Consider the following 22,447-nt stretch of genomic DNA (forward strand, 5'->3'; position numbering starts at 1 on the left):
ACTGTGTGTAGATTGATGAGGAAAATGTTTTATTTAATCCATTTTAGAATAAGGCTGTAACGTAACAAAATGTGGAAAAAGTCAAGGTCTGAATACTTTCCAAATGCACTTTACAACCTATGCATGGTCCATATTATCAGGTATGCTATCAGCAATAAGCATCATCACCTGTAGTCCAACTAATGCAGCATAGTGGCTATAAGTAAATAAAGTCTCAAACAAGGGGGCTAGGGTGATCTTTTAATTTGTTAGCATCATATTGATGAATTGTATGTCCCAAAAAACTTGCTTAAACAGTTATTATAATATAGGCCAACCTGTAAGGGTAGTTTGGGGTAAACTGCCACCCAGGGTAACACTGCCTGTACTTCTCACAGAAACCACTTCATGTCACAATTCCCCTGGGATACTCTTCTTTTTAACAAAGTCCATCAAAAGTGCTGTTTTCCCGGCGATTGCAAGACTTGTTGTGCATTGCCTGACTGCTTGTCAGAATGCATGTTTCGCTCCCTATGGCACTCATAACTTGAATGCGCCTCGAGAGGAATATTTCTTTAGTATAGAAAACACAACAACAAGCCGACTAGATCAATAGACAAACTATTCTACTATAGGGTGTCGGATTTTTGTATTCATTACTCATTTTGTTTGCAGAGGAAAAGTAAATGTGGACTGTTCCAGCAAAGTTCAACCTTCTGACTCCACAGATGATTGGGGTAAACAGGTTAAACTAAACCTTTCATGGCACCTCCCTACTGGGCGTCAGTCATACCCGGGTCATACGCTGCCCATCACACACAACCCTGCTGCTAAGAATACATAGGCTAACCCTAACCCCCAAACGAGACAAGGAGACCGGGACCTCCCTGAGAACTCACCATCATCATCATCACTACACTCCTCATACTAATGATACTGAATATGGTATTGGCGAGGGGGCAGGGTGAGGGTGGCCATTGGGACGGGACAACTTCCGACTAAGGCATGCAAGAATTTAGGAAGGATCGTCTGGCTGTGCACAGCCCATCAATGAGGCGGCCCGGCAGGCTGAGAAAAGCCCAGTTGCTATAGAGAGCAGGGGTAGGCCACAGTCCTAATAGAGGCAGAGCGTGCAGGAGAGAGAGAGAGAGTGAGAGAGGGGGGGGGCAGTGTGTGGATTAACACTGGGTGTTCCATTTCAATTCTAAACTTGCAGTCTTTATTTCCTACTACGCTCCTATCAGAGAGTAGATCTCGCCACATGCCAATTTAATTTGCTGAGAACATCTGAGTTCTAGTCTAGCCCATCAAATCTGCAAGCATTTAAAAAAAATACTTATTGGAAGGGTATGGCTAGCGTTATATCAGGTATAAGATAGAAAATCCCCCTATTATTACACAACAACATCGCAATCTTATTCAAACAAAACAAATCACTGAAGTGACACAGAATGGTCCCAGGACGGTTTGAAATGAGCCGCCTTTGAGACTCTTTCCTATTCAAAGCACGCTGCCTCTATTGACAAGCCAAACAAGGGACTTCAGTGTGGGCTAAATTACTACTGCTGACCAAACATGTCACTTTCGCAACTTACTGCCCTATTGATGTGCGGTTTCCGGATCGTATTCTCACTCAGTTGGTTTGCAGACTAGAGATACTGACGCAGACACGCACACACAAATATTGCAAAAGCAAGCGCAAACCAACATGACTGTTACCCCACCGCTTGACACGCGAAGCTTGTTGTTGATTGATTTGAAATAATAGGAAAGCACACACATAGAAAATCCATTTGTGAGCAAATCTCATTCCGTTTTGAGTGAAACGTACACAGCTGGGGTGCGTCGTAGTGGCCATGGCCAATGGTGCGGTCTCCAATCCTACATTTTAAAGGCCCTCCTCTTGGCACATAGACAAAATCTCCTGAAATTCTACATATTTTGGCATGGGGCGGAGAGAACATGTTACAGTTTTAAAGCTAGTTTGATGCAATTGTGCACATGTTGTCATGGGTATGAGAGGAAATTGCAATTTTAAAGCTAATTTCCTGCAACTCTACACATTTTGCCATGGCTTATGACTCAAACGTGATAAGAAAATCAATTGGGGCCCCATGCCATGACATTTGGGGAATTTTAGATTGTTATTCTCAAAGATTATCTTATTTAAAAATATATAGCTCCATTGTCTTTTCTACATATTTTATATCTGGCTTTAGTTATTTAAGTTTACACTGAAAAGGTTTTACCATCGCAAAAATGATTTCCCCTCCCCATAATCATATTTTTTGGCGTGTCGGCAATGAATATAGGGGAAACACTGAGCTGCCCTTGCTCAAAATGTAGGAATCATTCTTACCATTCTCCTCATTTTAACTGTTTTAGCAATACTGATTCGTTTTTTGCCCAATGGTAACAATAGTCTAACTATTGGGAACAAAATAACTATTGAGTGTTATCTGATCTCACTGTACAGAATCTGATACGGAACACATTTTAATACAGGTGTAGACAGGGTCACAGGGAAGCTTTTAGTAATCATTCCCAACATTATCATAGAGACCTCTCTGTAGATTGGTATGATGGATCTCTCGGTCTAGTCTTCTTCAGTGATACATCTAGTAGCCAGTGCAGTGCTCAGAGATATTCAACTCTCCCGTAGACATGGTAATGATGTTTGGTCCTATTAAATCCACCTGCATTTAGATTTCTGTCCATTATTGCAATTTACTTAATAGCTCATCACCTCTGATTAGTTTCACCTATGTGATGGGGTGCGTGAAGGCTTGGTACAAGGAAAATTAGGATAACCCTACATTTTCTCAACGGTTCAGACTGAAAAACTAAAAAGTGACTGAAAATAGCTCTGGGGAATCTCTCTCGCCGGACAGACTTGGTAACGTGGAGGACAGAAAGCAGAGGTCAGAAACTGCCCTTTTTTTGGCGCATCTGACAGCCTTTGTCCGGGCAACAAAAGGACAAATTCGTTAAGCTATGGTCGGAAAACAACGTCCTAAGCATTTCTTCCAGTTAGAAGAGTGAGTTCTGCTTAGCCTGGCAGCTTTCAGGGACACAGGAGAGCAATCTCTAACGCTTGGGTTAACATGAAGTTTTCATGATAATATCTCCCCTCCGTAATTTAGCTGGAAGGGCCCCAGCTGTTAATTCTTTATAAATAGCGCATAGCTCAGATTGCCTCCAGGGAGAATGGGGCTCAGTGGAGTAGCTGGGGAACAAATCGGGCCAGATAAAGCACACAACATACACATTTTGACAAACATATGGGACCATTGCTGGGGATGAAAGTGAGGTACATGTGACTTTAGTTCACCTCACGTGGATTCACCAATGAGCAAATTAGAAGAGCAGCAGCAGAAATTGTTGTCGACCTGACTTTTTTGAGAAGTGATCGAAATTAAGAGGGCTTTACAGGGAAAAAACGAAATCCAAATATAATTTTGGTCCGAAATAGCTACCACAAGATCAGTACAGGTGCTTTTCAAGAGTTAGGCTACCATTAATTTTTTTTAATTATTCACACGGGATCAAAAGTAGAATTGACATTTGTTTGCATACATGCTAGCCACTGTAGGTAGACCCCACTTAATTCTTCTTATGTACTTTCATAACTTCAAAATCAGATAAAACCTTGTATAAAAGATAAACAAACAACTGATTAACATTTGTGTTTAGTGACAACAAGGGTGAATGAAGGTCCTTTATCTAGCTAGGGAAACAGAACTGGTCCAGGGTGGTTGTAGGATTTTAGCTAGTATTTGAAATGATGCCAGATTTCTAGTAACGGACATGTGTAAGGGACATAATGTAGGTTAGTGAACATGTGAAAAAATGTAAAAGGAGACAAAAAAGCTTAATTCTAATCATTTCAAAATTAAATGAGCTAAAAAGGAAGACTTTTCTTTGTCAAGTCATGATAACAACTCAACAGAATAATTAGTTATATTAGTAAATTACTTCAAAACAATACCTTTTTGGAGAAATAATTCATATATTAGGCTACATGTGTATGCACATATTGCCGCTGCAAATCTAGTGCAATGGAATGTGAGCAAGAAAGAGAACACTTTTGGAGATGCTTTTGGGGGGCCTTGGACATGGAAGGAATCAAAGTGATACATAATATGAAGGCGGGTGTTCCTGTGAGGGAGCCCTGAGAACGACAGACCCCCCTTCGTCCCATGCCTATATCTCCCATTCACTAGACAAGGGGCAGAGCAGGTTGAGTTCAAGCGCAACAAATTACCTCAATATGGGGTGAAAAGCCTTTGAAGGACCTCAATTGGACTGTTGAAAATAATAATAATAAAAGAGATGAGAAGATTTAAGAGGCCTCGAGGGAACACAATGCTCAACTGCTGTCCATAATTTCACAAAGTAGCCAGCGAAAGTGGGTCTCTCCCTTTTTCTTTTAACTTTGTTTATCCTTTATTTGGAGGGGGCTGCCATTAAACAGAAGAGAGAGGAAGAAAAGTAGGAAAAAACTAAATTTTCAGCCTGAGTGGTTTCTTCAAATGAAATCTAAAGGCCGAAACTCAATGGGCCCTTTGGTTGGGGAAACTTTTTAAAGGAAGCGCAGCAGTGGACGTGTTTGGCATTTGGTGGCCCTTGTCCCCCCATTGTACCTTCGCCACAGTGGCTGCATTTTCCCTGGCTCTGCTGCTTGGTGCACTGTACAGTCAGAGGCTCAAACAAACAGAAATCATGTTTTGACTTCCCCTTTGCTCCGTCACATCTGTTCCCATGCCCCTGAAGGCAGCACAGTTGCACAGTTACAAAGATGTGAACACTCAAGCTAATTCAAGTGAATGACTGACGGCTCAATATGGTCCTCCTTACATAAGAAGGGAAGGAAAAGCTTTAAGCAGACTGAAGACTTGACGGACAGACGAACTTAAGCTTGCCACCCGTTATCTTTACACAAACTTCACATGGCAAGGCAATTATGTACAACATACAAGTCGTTTAGATCCTCTACACCTCAATACTACACTAAATGTCTTGCCAGTTTTCCAAGGTGAGAATGTTAACAAGTAAGAAACATAAAGGACAAACTACATCAATATTCGCAATATACTTATTTTTTCCCCCTTTTTCATTGCTATGGAACAGACATTTTTGTATCTCTTAGTCTGCAGCTAACCTACTATAAACCATTTCATGGCAGAATGCTCCTTAACTGGGATGTGTGCAGAAGTGGCTCCCGTCCTATGGGACCCTGCAAAGAAGCCCACATTAGCAGGCAGCCCATGGGAAATGCAACTCACTGCAGCACTACCCTAGTACCCAGGGGAGGGGGTTGCAAGAAGTCACCACAGTTAACAGTCGCTCTGCTACTGATCTTTAGTCTTTCGTCTCTGACGGGCCAAGCAGAAATTACCCCGGTCATTACCGGGGACAAATATGTTTTCAATGTCTGTTTCACATGCATTCTTTCTCTTCGCTTTCTTAGAGAAGTGTTTCCTAACTCCAGTCCTCCAGGAACCCCAAAAGCACACATTTATATTGTAGCCCCTGATAAACTCACCTGATTCAACTAATTGAGGTCTTGAAGATTAGCTGACAAGTTGAATCAGGTGTGCTCGTCTGGTGCTAAAACAAAAATGTATACTGTTGGGTGTACTGGAGGACTGGAGAGGGGAAACACTGTCTTAGATGATTGCAGAAGAGGCACAACAACACGTGATGCGTGTCCCTTCCCCAACATATCCTCTCTCAATGCATAAGACTCGTAAAACGGTGCACCAAAACCTCACCCGGCTGCCAATTCAGGGAAAGTGAGTCCATACGCTATAAAAGACGCAGGAGAGCAATTCAGAAGATAAGGCCTCTCTTAGAAAGGTTGGAAAGAGTCAGACTTGGATTTCTAATGCACAATCCCAAGCAGAATAAGCAGCATGTCCATGGCAAGTAAGCTCTCAAATAGATAGAAAACTAGAAAGAGCAATTTTAGTAGTAAGTGAAAATAAGTATACAACTTCTGAAAAACGTCAATTACTGTAGGTTATGAATAAGAACAAAACATTATAAATAAATCAGTAATACATCATGTAATAAAATCTAAAGATGGAGGCAATTATACTGTATGTACTATAATGCACTGTAGGTAGGGGAGCCGTGGCAGTTATTGATGGCGGGAGAAGGGCTCGGTCCTGTGGAATTGACTAGCATCACTGTCTCTCAGTGGAAGACAACAGTTATTGATGGCGGGAGAAGGCCTCGGTCCTGTGGAATTGACTAGAATCACTGTCTCTCAGTGGAAGACAACAGACTCAGCCATGGGGACCGGAGCAGGGGAGAACCAATCACAAGAGGGGAGGGATTTTTGGAGGGAGTTTAACTTTTTCTACTTTTGACTTCACGTTTAAACCTCAAGGTTTGACCTTACTCGTATGTTTTTTCCCCTGTCCAGATAAGAGAGGTTTTACTATCTCGCTCTGTCCATTTCTCTGTTTTACTAACAGCAGTGTGAAATTTGAAAATGTTGTTGTGAAGAACATGTGATGTTGTTATTGACGCCTTGGCCTAAAAATATTTACAGAGTGGTTTGATGACTAGGACTAGTAGGACTCACTTATGAAATACAATACAAATAATTTATGTGACTACTTGCGATCTTTATTTGCTTATTCTATAAGCTAACTCTATAACAAACTGTCTTACAACTGTATAACCTTGGAACAACCTGCAAGAGCCAGTACATTTTTTCAGAATATGTATTTTGTGTAAGATTTATCAAGTTATGCTAGTTCTCTGGAAAATTACATCGTAATCTCTACAATTAAATGAATTAATCATTTAATTTAGCCTAGCAAGATGTGTAATTTATTACAGTTAAGGCAGTTTTAAAGTAGTGAATAAGCTGTATTTGAGTTCAGTGGAGAGTTTCTCTGTGGCCCCCAGCCAGGGACACACTGTTCAGACAATTACAGAAGTGGCTGCTGCGAAAGTCACCTCGGCCAAGTCAAACAATCAGCCTGCAGTATACCTGCTTGACAGACACATGGGTCCGGTTGGGTAAAGCCACCCAAGGTCCAGTTACTTCAGTACTAATACTGTGGCCAGGGGTGGCTGCTAGCCACTATCCCCAGTGTTCCCTAGTGTTCTCAGTAGTCAAAATCCAAAGGGATAAAGGCATGGAATGAAATATTAGGGATAGTCAAAACCAATTTCATGCAAGTTATACAAACATTACGCACATACAAAATACATAAAACAATAGACAGGACACTTAGGAATGTTTGGCTGAATTCAAGCAAGAATCTTGGAGAATCTCATTGATCAAGTAACAGGTAACACTTTGTCGACTTGATAAATAAGCCTATTCTATGTCTTCAAATGATAGGCTAAACCAAAAGGATAATTCTTCACACGAAAAAAAAACCCCATTGCATTCAAATGAAAGTGCTATTTAATTACTTTAACCCAAGTACATACTGTATATTATCTAAAGGACCTTTCAATTCACTAACCAGATATTTGGTTGATATGCAATAACATTTTATTTTTGGTATGAAACATGATTTATTTTTCCTTTACTAAAATAATTCTATATTTTAACTGGATGTAATTTATAGTCTTTAAAGTAAACATTGGATTATCTCCCACAAACATTATAAATGTGGCACTATAACCCAAAAACATTACATTAGAATAACTATATTTCAGGGAAATGAAGTACCCCCCCAAAAAGTGTAGTGTTTACTGACATTTCAGTGTGGACTACAAATTTTAAGTGGCAATAGGGCTACAGAGAGAAATGAACAGAAAACTTGGGAAATAACAGAAACTTTACTTCACTACTGGCCTTGACAGTAGCTGGTAACATCTCATGAGAACTCCACATTAAATCATTTTGCTAAGGTTTCTACAACTAGCTAGAATTCTAACTACATTCACTTTTTGTATAATGAACAAAGCAACAAAAACAGTAGACGTGTTTTTATTTCATTAGCCTACATTGTGTTAGGTAGACTATAGGTCTTTCCAGTTGTCATCCAGTTTGCTGATCCTTGGTCTACAGGGCTAGACCAGTGACCATGTAACAAAAGGGATACATGATCAGCAGCATAGGGTCAACTAATGTTCAATTGCTGGGCAACAGCTGCACACTGCTTTTCCTCATCGTTGACAAAACAATACTGTAGCTCAAGTGTGATTTGCCACCCTTAAAGAAGAGAAGCCTCCACAAGTTATTTTACCAGTCCTAAACAAGACTCCTCTAGTCTTCCCACCAGACACTTGTGTGGCGTCCTACTCTCCTCAGTCTATGACGGGGTGTGTGAGGAGATGAGTATGGGAGGGAGGGGGAAAGACTAAATAGAAATACAATAAACAAAAACTTCAACTCACCAGAATCCCCGAAAACTGCTTTTCCTCCATGCTTCAGTCAGGAGCGCTTTCAAGCAGCGGGACCTCTTTCTCTTCCGTGAGGATGTAGTCTATGTCCGTGCTGCTGGGCGTGTCTCTTTTTGGGGACTCGTCTTCTTCTGGACACTGGTATGTTTCAGGAACAGCGGCTCGCGTGCGACGTCGCCCCGTTGCTCTCTCGATTCCCTTGTTTCCGACCGTAGCTGAAGTGGCGTCTCTCCTTTGTATTAATTCTCCACTAATCCAGGAACTTTTCTATGCTGTGAAAGGGACATGTGACAAGGAGGGGGATGGAGGCAACACTTTTAGTTCCTTTCCCAATTTCAAACATGCATTTCATCACTGGGAAAAGAACTCCCTCCCTTTCTAATGGTTGAAGACACTTGTCTTTAGCTGACCAAAGGCACCAGTGGTGAGGATGCCGCTATACGCTCAGATTGGAGAGAAAACTAGATTGACATTTTCCTGAAAACTAATCGCTGAAACAATGTGCTATTGTACAAACAGATTAGTCGACTGTTAGAGCAAAAGCTCAGACTTGTCATTGACTGCACATTGCAAAACAAGTGCAGAGAGCAGTAATCGAAATGAACCCAAGAACATGGGAAACAAATAGTGTTTAATTACTTCCCAGTATAAATTGAATTGAAATTTGATGTCTGCATTGTTCTCTTTTATTCAATTATGTGACAATGGTAAAATTGTTCAACTCAAACACTTTACATTTGGAGCACATGGAAATCAATTACTCTCTGTATCAGGGGAAGATGCTGTTTATCCTATAAGCTAATTAATTCCATGGGAAAATTCATTAACATTCACTAAAGCTAAAATTCACCATATTTAAATAGAATTACAGAACAATAATTAATATCATACATACAGTGCCTTCAGAAAGTATTCATACACTTTGATTTATTCCACATTTTGTTGTGTTACAACCTGAATTCAAAATCGATTATATATTTTCTCTACACACAATACCCCATAATGACATGGTGAAAACATATTAGATAATTTAATTGATAAGTTAATACTTTGTAGAAGCACCTTTGGTGGCGATTACAGCTGAGTCTTTTGGTGTAAGTCTATAAGAGCTTTGCATACCTGGATTGTACAATATTATTCTTTATAAAATCCTATTTAAAATATTGTAATTTTGTAATTTTTTTAATAATCTTTTTTAAATTCTTCAAGCTCTGTCAAGTTGATTGGTTATCATTGCTACACAGCCATTTTCAAGTCTGCCAATAGATTTTCAAGTCAATTTAAGTCAAAATTGTAACTAGGCCCCTCATGAACATTCAATATTGTCTTGGTAAGCAACTCCAGTGTAGATTTGGCCTTTTGTTTTAGGTTATTGTCCTGCTCAAAGGTGAATTTGTGTCTGTTGGAAAGCAGGATTTTGCCTGTGCTTATAGCTGAATTCCATTGATTTTTATCCTAAACAACTCGCTAGTCCTTGCCAATGACAAGCATACCCATAACATGATGCAGCAACCACCATGCTTGAAAATATGAAAAGTGGTACTCAGTGATGTGTTGTATTGGATTTGCCCCAAACATAACGCTTTGTAAACTTAAGTGCCTTGTTGCAAACAGGATGCATGTTTTGTAATATTTTTTATTCTGTACAGGCTTCCTTCTTTTCATTCTGTCATTAAGGTTAGTATTGTGGAAGAACTACAATGTTGTTGATCCATCCTCAGTTCTCATATCACAACCATTAAACTCTGTAATTGTTTTAAAATCACCACTGGCCTCAAGGTGAAATCCATGAGCAGTTTCCTCCTCTCTGGCAACTGAGTCAGGAAGGATGCCTGTATCTTTTTAGTGACTGGGTGTATTGATACACCATCCACAGCCTAATTTATAACTTATTATGCAATTTCTGAGGCACATTTTTTCTCCTGAACTTATTTAGGCTTGCCGTAACAAAGTGGTTGAATACTTATTGACTCAAAACATTTCCGCTTTCAATTTTGTATTAATTTCAAAAAATTTAGACAAACAAAATTCCACTATGAGATTATGTGGTACTGTGCAGATCAGTGACAAAATAAAATGTTGATACATTTTAAATTCAGGCTGTAACAAAATTAAATATGGAGTAAAGAAATGGGGTGTGAATATTTGGGCTGTTGCAGTGTTGCCAACGTGTTTCTGCCACACCGGCAGTCATGAGTCATGACCGCAGTAAAATTTCACTTGACCGTTGAGTCACAGTAATCTCCTCTTAATACACTGGACATGCGTTGGCCGATTTCAAGTTTTCATAACAATCGGTAATCGGTATTTTTGGCCACCGATTTGCCGATTTGTTTTTATTTAATTTTTTTAACAATTTTGTACACCTTTATTTAACGAGGCAAGTCAGATTAAGAACACATTCTTATTTTCAATGACGGCCTAGGAACATGGGGTAACTGCCTTGTTCAGGGGGGATTCGGGGATTCGTTTTTGCAACCTTCCGGTTACTAGTCCAACGCTCTAACCACCTGCCTTACATTGCACTCCACGAGGAGCCTGCATGGCAAGCTGACTACCTGTTACGCGAGGGCAGCAAGAAGCCAAGGTAAGTTGCTAGCTAGCATTAAACTTATCTTATAAAAAAACTACACATGGTTGATGATATTACTAGTTTATCTAACGTGTCCTGCGTTGCATATAATCGATGCGGTGCCTGTTAATTTCTCATCGAATCACAGCCTACTTCGACAAACGGGTGATGATTTAACAAGCGCATTTGCGAAAAAAGCACTGTCGTTGCACCAATGTACCTAACCATAAACATCAATGCCTTTCTTTAAAATCAATACACAAGTATATATTTTTAAACCTGCATATTTAGTTAATATTGCCTGCTAACATGGATTTGTGTCACTTCTCTTGCGTTCCGTGCAAGCAGTCAGGGTATATGCAGCAGTTTGGGCCGCCTGGCTCATTGCGAACTGTGTGAAGTCCATTTATTCCTAACAAAGGCCGTAATTAATTTGCCAGAATTGTACATAATTATGACATAACATTGAAGGTTGTGCAATGTAACATGAATACTTAGACTTAGGGATGCCACCCGTTAGATAAAATACGGAACGGTTCCGTATTTCACTGAAATAATAAACGTTTCGTTTTCGAAATGATAGTTTCCGGATTCGACCATATTAATGACCAAAGGCTCGTATTTCTGTGTGTTATTATGTTATAATTAAGTCTATGATTTGATATTTGATAGAGCAGTCTGACGGAGCGATGGTAGGCAGCAGCATGCTCGTAAGCATTCATTCAAACAACACCTTCGTGGGTTTTGCCAGCAGCTCTTCGCAATTCTTCAAACATTGCGCTGTTTATGACTTCAAGCCTATCAACCCCCGAGATTAGGCTGGTGTAACCCATGTGAAATCGCTAGCTAGTTAGCGGGTGCGCGCTAATAGCGTTTCAAACGTCACTCGCTCTGAGACTTGGGAGTGGTTGTTCTCCTTGCTCTACATGGGTAACGCTGCTTCGAGGGTGGCTGTTGTCGATGTGTTCCTGGTTCGAGCCCAGGTTGGAGCGAGGAGAGGGACGGAAGCTATACTGTTACACTGGCAATACTAAAGTGCCTATAAGAACATCCAATAGTCAAAGGTATATGAAATACAAATCGTATAGAGAGAAATAGTCCTATAATTCCTATAATAACTACAACCTAAAACTTCTTACCTGGGAATATTGAAGACTTATGTTAAAAGGAACCACCAGCTTTCATATGTTCTCATGTTCAGAGCAAGGAACTTAAACGTTAGCTTTTTTACATGGCACATATTGCACTTTTACTTTCTTCTCCAACACTTTGTTTTTGCATTATTTAAACCAAATTGAACATGTTTCATTATTTATTTGAGGCTAAATTGATAGTATTTATGTATTATATTAAGTTAAAATAAGTGTTCATTCAGTATTGTTGTAATTGTCATTATTACAAATAAATAAATGTAAAAAAATCGTCCGATTCATCGGTATCGGCATTTTTTGGTCCTCCAATAATCGGTATCGGCGTTGAAAAATCATAATCGGTCGACCTCTAGTTGGTAGTACCCAACTTGCTAACTACCATCAGGTCGCTAATGGCCTGGTACTCAGGGCTCTATTGTCCCTCTAACCGCTCTGACATCAAAGCAAATATAATACAAAATCACATCAAACACTTAAACCGCTAATAAAAAGACGAGGCTGGGCCTACGATATTTGCCTCAGCGGGTTAGACGAGCTCCCATGCCTCAGCAGGTTCGACAGGCTCCCAGGCATTAGCGGGTTCGACTGGCTCCCATGGATCAGCGGGTGAACAGGTTCCCATGCCTCACTTACAAGCCCTTAGCCAACAATGCAGTTAAGAAAATACAACAAAAAAATGTAATATACAAAAAAGTTGAAAAAATATATAAAAATTAGGAGATAAGAATAACTAATAATTAAAGAGCAGCAGTAAATAACAATAGCGGGGCTATATACAGGGGGTACCGGTACAGAGTCAATGTGGAGGCTATATACAGGGGGTACCGATACAGAGTCAGTGTGGAGGCTATATACAGGGGGTACCGATACAGAGTCAGTGTGCGAAGGCACCGGTGTCAAGGTAATTGAGGTTATATGTACATGTAGGTAGAGTTATTAAAGTGACTATGCATAGATAATAACAGAGTAGCAGCAGCGTAGAAGCGGGGTAGCCATTTGATTAGCTGTTCAGGAGTCTTATGGCTTGGGAGTAGAAGCTGTTTAGAAGCCTCTTGGACCTTTTCAGGATCTGAGGACCGATGCCAAATCTTTTCAGTCTACTGAGGGGGGAATAGGTCTTGTCGTGCCCTCTTCACGACTGTCTTGGTGTGCTTGGACCATGTTAGTTTGTTGGTGATGTGGAAGCCAAGGAACTTGAAGCTCTCAACCTGATCCACTACAGCCCAGTCGATGAGAATGGGGGCGTGCTCGGTCCTCCTTTTCCTGTAGTCCATGTAGCCTATCCCATAGGCCTATATGTTTGATAAGGTTTGTATCACAACTAAAGTGGCCAAATAACTTCTTAAAATGAAGCACATTAATTACAATGGGTGTAGAGCCTAACTGTCACACATAAGCAGCGCGTGAGTTTCAAGTTTGGGGAAGATCATTTTGACAATAAAAATGCACCTTCATAATAAAAGCATTACATGCATAATTGCATTTGCGGTCACTTTTGATAATGGTGTTTTCCGCTAATGGAACATTTGCGCTTATAGCCTACTACCATGTGTGCATTGCTGCACTTATAATGTGAAGAAATAGCCTAATAGTTTATCAACATTTTAAGCTAAACGTTCTGTTCTGTTGCGTGTGGTTGTATTAATTTGTGATCTATCGTATAGCACAGTCCCAGACTATGTTTGGAATATTTATTTCTCGCACAGAATAGGTTGACTTTTGTACTATGGGGGATAGTAGATTGACATAGGCTAGTGCTTTTGCTGTTTGTTTGGCCTACTCATCTTGTTGGCTGACGAAAAGTAAATTTCAACAGTTCTTCCAATATCTTCAATATGCACCTCGGAATTGGATACAGATGCGTGCAGTTGCGTCCCGGATATGTCTGACTTGTAGCCTGTGAGAAAGACCCAATCAGGTAACGGAGAGCCATGTGAGTGAGAGATGCTTCAGATTGCGCAGCACACTCAGAGAGAAGGACACAACGCAGCACTCCGGGCCGCAAAAGGCATGGATTTTTTGGGGGGAGCATTACGGCCACAAAGGGTATTGTCACGAACCGGCTCGAAGTTCGTAACAAAAGGGAGACGACGTGGAAACAAGGAATAACAAAATATATTTATTAAATAAAGTAAACTAAATACAATTAACAACGGTGTGTGTAATCAGTAGTGTAAGTGAGTGTTAGGCATGCATAAATGTGATAATGCGGGGTGATGAAAGGTGCCAAAGCAAACAACCAAAAGGCCACAAGAAAACACAACCAAAATCTGTCTGTGTCTGCATGGAGAGTCTCCTCAATGAATGGGGAAGAGGTGCATTTATCCTGGGACACACCCGTGCCCAGGTGTGTCCCATTTCGCTGACGACCCTCCCAGCCCCGCCCACTGACATCCTATTAAGGAAAACAAGAGCAAAGAGAAAGAATTCGGAAGACAGAGTGGGAGGGTCGTCACATTATGCCGCCGTGAAATTTGAGGCACTATCAAGTGCTTGTCAAATTATGAATGAGAGACTATTGGAGTGTGTACAGCCTGGGCAGAGCTCATGTCTTTCAAGCAACTTTTTTCAAATCATCATTAGAGTCTCATCATGCAGCCTGACAATGTATTAAAAATCTAAACATATAGCCCATCGTTTGTAGAACAAATAAAGTTACATTTAATAACTCTAAATTAAGAATATAGGAGTACCTATTGCTTTGTTAACCGATCAACACAGTATAGCCCATGTTTTCAACTCCCTCAACTAAAATATTTCTATTTGATTCAGCTTTGTTCAATTGTATTCTTCATACTATAAAATAATACCACAGAAAGCAAATCTTGTCTGCTAAATGAACTAGTGTAGCTCACAGCCATTTTGCATAGCCACATCAGGATTTAACATAAAGACAACTCAAAGTATGCTATTCTTTTCTTCTGAAATAGGCTTTTCCTCATATCATGCTTCTTTAGACCTATCTCAAATAAATAATGGATTTATTGTGAAGGTGTAGGCTATATTACATGGATTTATTAGACTTTTTAAAATGGCTTGTGGAAGCCAGGAGATGCTAAATGTGTTTATGTTAATTAACGGTCGATTACCTTGTGACCGATAGTTATTTGCGTAACAATCATCGGCTGACGAAATTTCGTGACTGCCACAGCCCTATGCTACGCACAGGACTATGACACCAAGCCCGGAAAAAATTATGATCGTGCTGTTATACAATACATAGCCTACCGCATATTATGCACGGCAGAAAAACATACAACAAGCTGATTAAAGATGTCTAAGGTACACAATTGGTCTAGCCTATACTCCAAAATTAAACAATTTCTAGTAATCTACTTTGAGTGTAGACTGTATTATTATGCATACTGGATGGACTGGTTACCTGATGCCACGCTCCATGAGTCTGGGAGAGAACGTATAGGCCTAGGCAATAACCCTTACAAAAACGTACCATGGTACTGCTATGGTACTTTCATTCATACAATGGTACGTACCATGGTATAGTCTGAATCATGGAAATGTACCATGGTTTAGCCTTGAAGTATGATGGTACTACCATGGTACTGCCATTGTACCTAAATATGACGATGGTATTGTATCATTACACCACGGTATAGATCTGAATCATGGAAATGTACCATTGTTTTAGCTTTGAAGTATGATGGTACTGCCATGCACCTAAATAATACCATGGTATTGCCTCATTTATACCATAGTATAGATGTGGATCATGGAAATAACATGGTACAAAAAAGGTTGGTTGGCATTATATTGATGAATTTATTTACCCGTATGGGCAAGTTTCAGGGGCGGGCCTCAAGTCAGAGGCAGGCTACTATTGTTGGTCCTAGTTTGACTGCAACATCAGAGAAAAAGTGAAATAGTTGCTATAAAAAGAGGCAATACTTTCTGTATTAATAGTACCGTATTTTGCTCATGTTTGGGTTCCCTGTGTTGCCAACATGAAATGTGGGAGAATGTTGGGAAAATGTGAGATACAGTGCATTCGGAAAATATTCAGACCCATTGACTTTTTCCACATTTTGTTACGTTACAGCCTTATTCTAAAATGTATTAAATTGTTATTTTTTTCTCATCAATCTACACACAATACCCCATAATGACAAAGCAAAAACAGTTTGACATTTTTGCAAATGTATTAAACACAAAAAACGGAAATAGTCAAAAGTATATACACACGGACTCATTCAAGGGTTTTTCTTTATTTTTAATATGTTATACATTGTATAATAATAGTGAAAACTTCACAAATATAAAATAACACATATGGAATTATGTAGTAACCAAATCAAACTATTGTTTATATTTGAGATTCTTCAAAATAGTCAACCTTTGCCTTGATGACAGCTTTGCACACTCCTGGCCTTCTCTCAACCAGCTTCATGAGGTAGTCACCTGGAATGCATTTCAGTTAACAGGTGTGCCTTGTTAAAAGTTAATTTGTGGAATTTCTTTACCTCTTAATGCATTTGAGCCAATCAGTTGTGTTGTGACAAGGTAGGGGTGGTATACAAAAGATAGCCCTAATTGGTAAAAGGCCAAGACCATATTATGGCAAGAAAAGCTCAAATAAGAACACAGTGGCCTCCATCATTCTTAAATGGAAGAAGTATGGAACCACCAAGACTCTTCCTAGAGCTGGTCGCCCGGACAAACTGAGCAATCAGGGGAGAAGACCCTGTTCAGGGAGTTGACCAAGAACCCAATGGTCATTCTGATAAGAGTTACAGAGTTCCTCTGTGGAGATGGGAGAACCTTCCAGAAGAACAACCATCTCTGCAGCTGTCACGACATCCGCCGAAGTCGGTCCCTCTCCTTGTTCGGGCGGCGTTCGGTGATCAACATCACCGGCCTTCTAGCCATCGCCGATCCACTTTTCATTTTCCATTTGTTTTGTCTTTGTTTTACACACCTGGTTTCAATTCCCCAATTACATGTTCATTATTTAACCCTCTGTTTTCCCCATGGTTTTTGTGCGTGATTGTTTTATGTATGTTTGGTCCGTTATTGTGGGCTCAGTATTACGACATGTAATTGGAATATTTGAGTAAAGTTACTTGTGTTACTCATCTCTGCTGTCCTGTGCCTGACTCCTCTGCACCAGCTACACCCAGACCACTACAGCAGCACTCTACCAATCAGGCCATTATGGTAGAGTGGCCAGGCGGAAGCCACTCATCAGTAAAAGGCACATGACAGCCCGCTTGGAGTTTGCCAAAAGGCACCTAAAGGACTCTCAGACCATCAGAAACAAGATTATCTGGTCTGATGAAACCAAGATCAAACTTTGGTCTGAATGCCAAGTGTCACATCTGGAGGAAACCAGGCACTGCTCATCACCTGGCCAAACCATCCGTACGGTGAAGCATGGTGGTGGCAGCATCATGCTGTGGGGATATTTTTCAGAGCCAGGGACTGGGAGACTAGTCAGGATCAAGGAAAAGATTAATGGATAAAAGTACAGCGAGATCCTTGATGAAAACCTGCTCCAGAGCGCTCAGGACCTCAGACTCGGGCGAAGATCCACCTTCCAACAGGACAACAACCCTAAGTACACAGCCAAGATAATACAGGAGTGGCCCAGCCAGAACCTGGACTTGAACCCAATCTAACATCTCTGGAGAGACCTGAAAATAAGTGTGCAGCAATGCTCCCCATCCAACCTGACAGAGTTTGAGAGGATCTGAACAGAAGAATGGGAGAAAGTCCCCAAATACAGGGGTGCCATGCTCATAGCGTTATACCCAAGAAGACTCGAGGCTGTAATCGCTGCCAACGGTGCTTCAACAAAGTACTGAGTAAAGGGTCTGAATACTTATGTAAATTTGATATTTCTGTTTATTTTTATTAATATGCAAAAATGTCAAAAAAACTGTTTTTGCTTTGTCATTATGGGATGTGTGTAGACTGATGAGAATTGTATTTTTAACCCATTTTAGAATATGGCTGTAACGTAACAAAATGTGGAAAAAGTGCTGGGGTCTGAATACTTTCCGAATGCACTGTATTCTGTGAATTACATGATGAAAATATATCTATGAGATAAGATGATAATTTACACCTTTTAACAAATCGTTTTTTAGTATGTTGGCTATTTACAATTGTATGAGAGTAGCCAAGTCAGTTGAATGAGAGAGAGCCAACTGAAAACTGTATTGAAGAGAGAAGCACCAGATAAACTAACTATTTTAAATCTTTAAGGTTTCACTCCCTTCATTCTTCTCACCATACCCTATTCAGGCCCCAAGGTTTGAGAGGGTACACTACACTACCATGTGTGTTGTGGGTTTTCACTATGAGCTAAAAGGGGTTTACGAGTCTACTATGCCTACACTTACCATTGCAGAGCGAGTAGTCAATGTTGCATTATGTGAGTACCATACATTACTACGTTTTTGGTCACCTTACTTGAAAAACGGTGGGACACAGACCATCATAATACATTGTAAACAACTACCATGCTTTCATGTTCCACTACATGCTGCTATTACAAAACCTTGGTATTGTTTTCATTGTACTAGCATGGTTCATTTTTGTAAGGGGCTGTTGGTTGATTGATTGTGCAGGGCAGCTAAGCCTACAATTATAGTGAATTTGTATTTGTATCTCACCACCAAGCGTTTCCATCTCCTCCTCTCTCTCCTTTCTCCAGTGCGCAGAGAGAGGGGCTGTCAACAGTTTGATGAAACATGTTTAGTTATGAATACATGTTATTATACGATTTCACTAGGTTTTCCAAATTAAGCACTGGTCAAATGCAGGAACAGGGTTGGAGAACCCATCGCATTCAGAGTTTGGGCAGAATATCACCTGTCATGCAGCAAGAGGCTGCATGCTCCCTAAACAATGGTTGATGCTTGGAGTGAAATAACCGGAGTAGCCTGAAAAACGAACTACAGGGAAAGTGGCCTCCATTTACTATTCCAGTGCATATGGATAACATACTAAATGGGCCATTCTAAATCTAAACTAATTTGACATATTAATAAAGATAAGATTACATTGAGAATAGAGTCTTATAAGTGAAAATAGGATCACTTGATGAGCAAACAGCGTGTGCAGCCTGAGGCAAGGAACAGAGCACAAGCTTTTTTCAAATAATTTTTCAAATCATCAATAGCCTATCATCGCATCATGCAGTCCATATATGATTTCACTTCCAAGTCATTCTAAGGTTTGTATCATTCACAACTAAAATTGACAAATAACTAAATCTAGCGTATAGGATCTATTTCAAATTATCACTTTTACGCTGAGCTTTCATGCACTTCATATGCGCACTCGCTCCAGAATGGGAAAAATATCCTTTCTATTTTATTCAGCTAAGTTCAATTCTATTCTTCTTACTATAAAATCATATAATATAAAAATAAAGGCATGGGACTTACGCATATCTTATCTCCTAAATGAACAAGCCTACAGCTTATGGCATGGAGCATAGCCAGATAACATACAGTAAGACAACTCATATTCTGTCCTTCTGAAAAAACTTTTCTTCATATCATGTTTCTTTAGACCTGCCTAAAATAAATCATGGATTTATTGTGATGGCGTACAGTATATAATAACATTTATTTATTCCACTTTTTTAAATATAGATGTTCCAAATGTGTGCATCAGTGGCCTGTAAGCATGGAGCCCTGGAAATGCTAAACGTGTTTATGCTAATTAACGGTCAATTACCACTAGACCGGCAGGCTTTTGCATGACAATAACCAGCTGACAGAATATCATGACCGCCACAGCCGTAGTGAATACTTTCTGAAGGCACTGTGCATGATAATACAATGTAACTATTTATGATTACACCATTTAAAAAAGGCTTCCTTCCAGGAGTCAATTATGGGCATTACAAAACTATTATGCCTACTTATTCTAAGGGGAAAAAAGTACAATGACACAATGCCCTTTTAACATATTTAGGATGATCTATATCTTTTGACATATTGGTTTCCTTACCCTGGAAGCAGTCTATGGACAAGGTATAACAGCAATCCATGCTCATCATGCTCAAAACATCTATAGGAGACTGTTGAGCTTCTCAATAAATTTTTGATACTTTCGGATGATTTGGACATGATGCGCAGAAAATGCTAATATCGGTCCCATTACTTGACTGGGATTTGTACCACAAATACTTTTATTTATTTTATACTTTTATTTAACTAGGCAAGTCAGTTAAGAACCCATTCTTATTTACAATGACGGCCTACACCGGCCAAACCCGGACAACGCTGGGGAAACTGTGCGCCGCCCTATGGGACTCCCAATCACAGCCGGTTGTGATACAGCCTGGATCAGGGTGTCTTTAGTGGGTGTCTGTAGCGACGCCTCTAGCACGGAGATGCAGTGCCTTAGACCGCTGCGCCACTCGGGAGCCCCAACAGTTAGCTTTTGATAAACCTTTGCTTAAAAGTTAGCATGTGGAAACCGTGCCAGGGACTGCTTAGAGGGTAACAAAACCGATGTGTCATTCTGTAACTTGGGTAAACTCTCTTTTTATCATCTTCAGCATCAATGTGTTGGGAGTCGGTTGACCTGACATCCCACAGTGGGTTAGGACTAATGATGTACACTGAGTGTACAAAACATTAGGAACAAACACCTTCGTAATATAGAGTTGCACCCCCTTTTGCCCTCAGAACATCCTCAATTCGTCAGGGCATGGAATCTACAAGGTGATGAAAGCGTTCCACAGGGATGCTGGTCCATGTTGACTCCAATGATTCCCACAGTTGTGTCAAGTTGGCTGGATGTCCTTTGGGTGGTGGACCATTCTTGATACACACGGGAATCTGTTGAGCGTGAAAAACCCAGAAGCGTTACAGTGCTTAACACAAACCGGTGGGCCTGGCACCTACTACCATGCCCCGTTTAAAGGTACTTCAATCCTGTCTGGCCCATTCACCCCCTGAATGGCACTCATATACAGTCCCAGTCTCAATTGTCTCAAGACTTAAAAATCCTTCTTTAACCGGTCTCCTCCCCTTCATCTACACTGATTGAAGTGGATCTAACAAGTGACATCAATAAGGGATCATAGCTTTCATCTGGATTCACCTGGTCACTAAAGGGCAGGTGTTCTTAATGTTGTGTACACTCAGTGTGTAGCTCCCATTCCAATGTAACACACAGAATAATCAAACATGCCCCAAGGTTAAATAGTTAAGTTGATTCAACAACAGAAAAATAAAACTAGGTTAAAAGCCAAGTCTTACCGTCACAGAAGGAGCAATTCCTCTCAAAGATAGAACAGGCTTTGGGTTTTACCAGACAGTGTTGGCTTTCAAAGGAGCTACTAGATACATTTACATTTACATTTAGATAAGATGGCCTCAGCAATGAAGAACTAACTGGTCTGCAGAGTGGACCAACCTATAACTATCCCATGCACTCCACTCAGTCAGTTCTGTTCATTTCCCTCAGGTCTGCTCTAGTAGTATGTATAGCACATATGAGTGTTGCTCCACCCCTGGGAGGAGTGAAAGTAAGTTACTGGTGGAAAATTACAGGTCTCTTCTCCTTCCCTTTTCTGTGTTCTAAATTTCAATACCCATTTCCTTGAATGAGTATGTCCAAATAATTTCTGAATTTCTTCGAGTAGTCTATACAGCTGTGGAGAAAGGTTGGCCCTTGAATGTTTTGGTACACCTACTGGAGAGCCCTTCTTTGTCTACACCTATTCAGCATCGTTCACACCAATGTTTCCTCAAAAAGAAATTCGGCACTGACCAAATTTCAGGTCTGCTGAGCGCAAACTTGAACATTGTGAAAATTCTGTGCAACTTCCAGTGTGTGTTTACTGTGAACTTTGAGGCTGTACCCACTTTAAGTTACAGTATTAGACAGTGGTCAAGTAGGCTATTTGATCATAATGTAGGCCTACTACAGTGGCTTACTATGAAAAACAATGGAGAAAATGCATCATATACATTTTTTACATGGAAATAGCTGTTGTATCATTCAGCCTACAGTAGCAGCCAATGTGTGGTGTTCAATTTAGGTCTACCGTCCATGAGACTTTTGAAAAAAAAACTGTTTCCACTTGTCCTTCAGACAAGGAGGTGATTGAAAATGTTGTGTTGTTTGATGCAAGAAACCACTTTACAAAATAAAATGTATTATTATTCCATACAGTTATTACAGAGAATCAGACAAATTATGCTACCTTCTGCCTATTGGCTACTTAGCTTATTCAAGCCTGTCTCAAAATACAACATTGCCCCTTTAAGACCAAAAAAAAGCTCTTTACCTGACTCACCTTTCACAGATGTCTAGAAATGTATACGTTTTGTGCTCTCGTAGGAAGCAATCACTCCCCCATTGTTGACTTCAAATGATCTATAAC

General features: G+C 40.2%; 1 protein-coding gene across 3 annotated transcripts in view; it reads right to left on the reverse strand.

Annotated features, from left to right (window-relative positions):
- LOC106599379 (sodium- and chloride-dependent glycine transporter 1) overlaps positions 1-22,447 on the reverse strand; it is a 96,049-nt gene that overhangs the window by 41,331 nt on the left and 32,271 nt on the right. For 2 of the 3 annotated variants that reach the window (XM_045714669.1, XM_014190582.2), the window contains exons 1-2: positions 21,318-21,510; positions 8,350-8,627 (exon numbers count right to left, since the gene is read on the reverse strand). Coding sequence is in view for 1 of the 3 variants with exons in the window: in XM_014190585.2 (XP_014046060.1) it covers positions 8,350-8,379 (30 nt within the window). In the remaining 2 variants the exon portion in view is untranslated. Of the gene's footprint in view, positions 1-8,349; positions 8,628-21,317; positions 21,511-22,447 lie in introns of those variants that run through there. The other variant, XM_014190585.2, reaches the window with a different exon arrangement.

The sequence above is a fragment of the Salmo salar genome, chromosome ssa03 (genome assembly GCF_905237065.1).
Source record: "Salmo salar chromosome ssa03, Ssal_v3.1, whole genome shotgun sequence".
Lineage (NCBI taxonomy): Eukaryota > Metazoa > Chordata > Actinopteri > Salmoniformes > Salmonidae > Salmo > Salmo salar.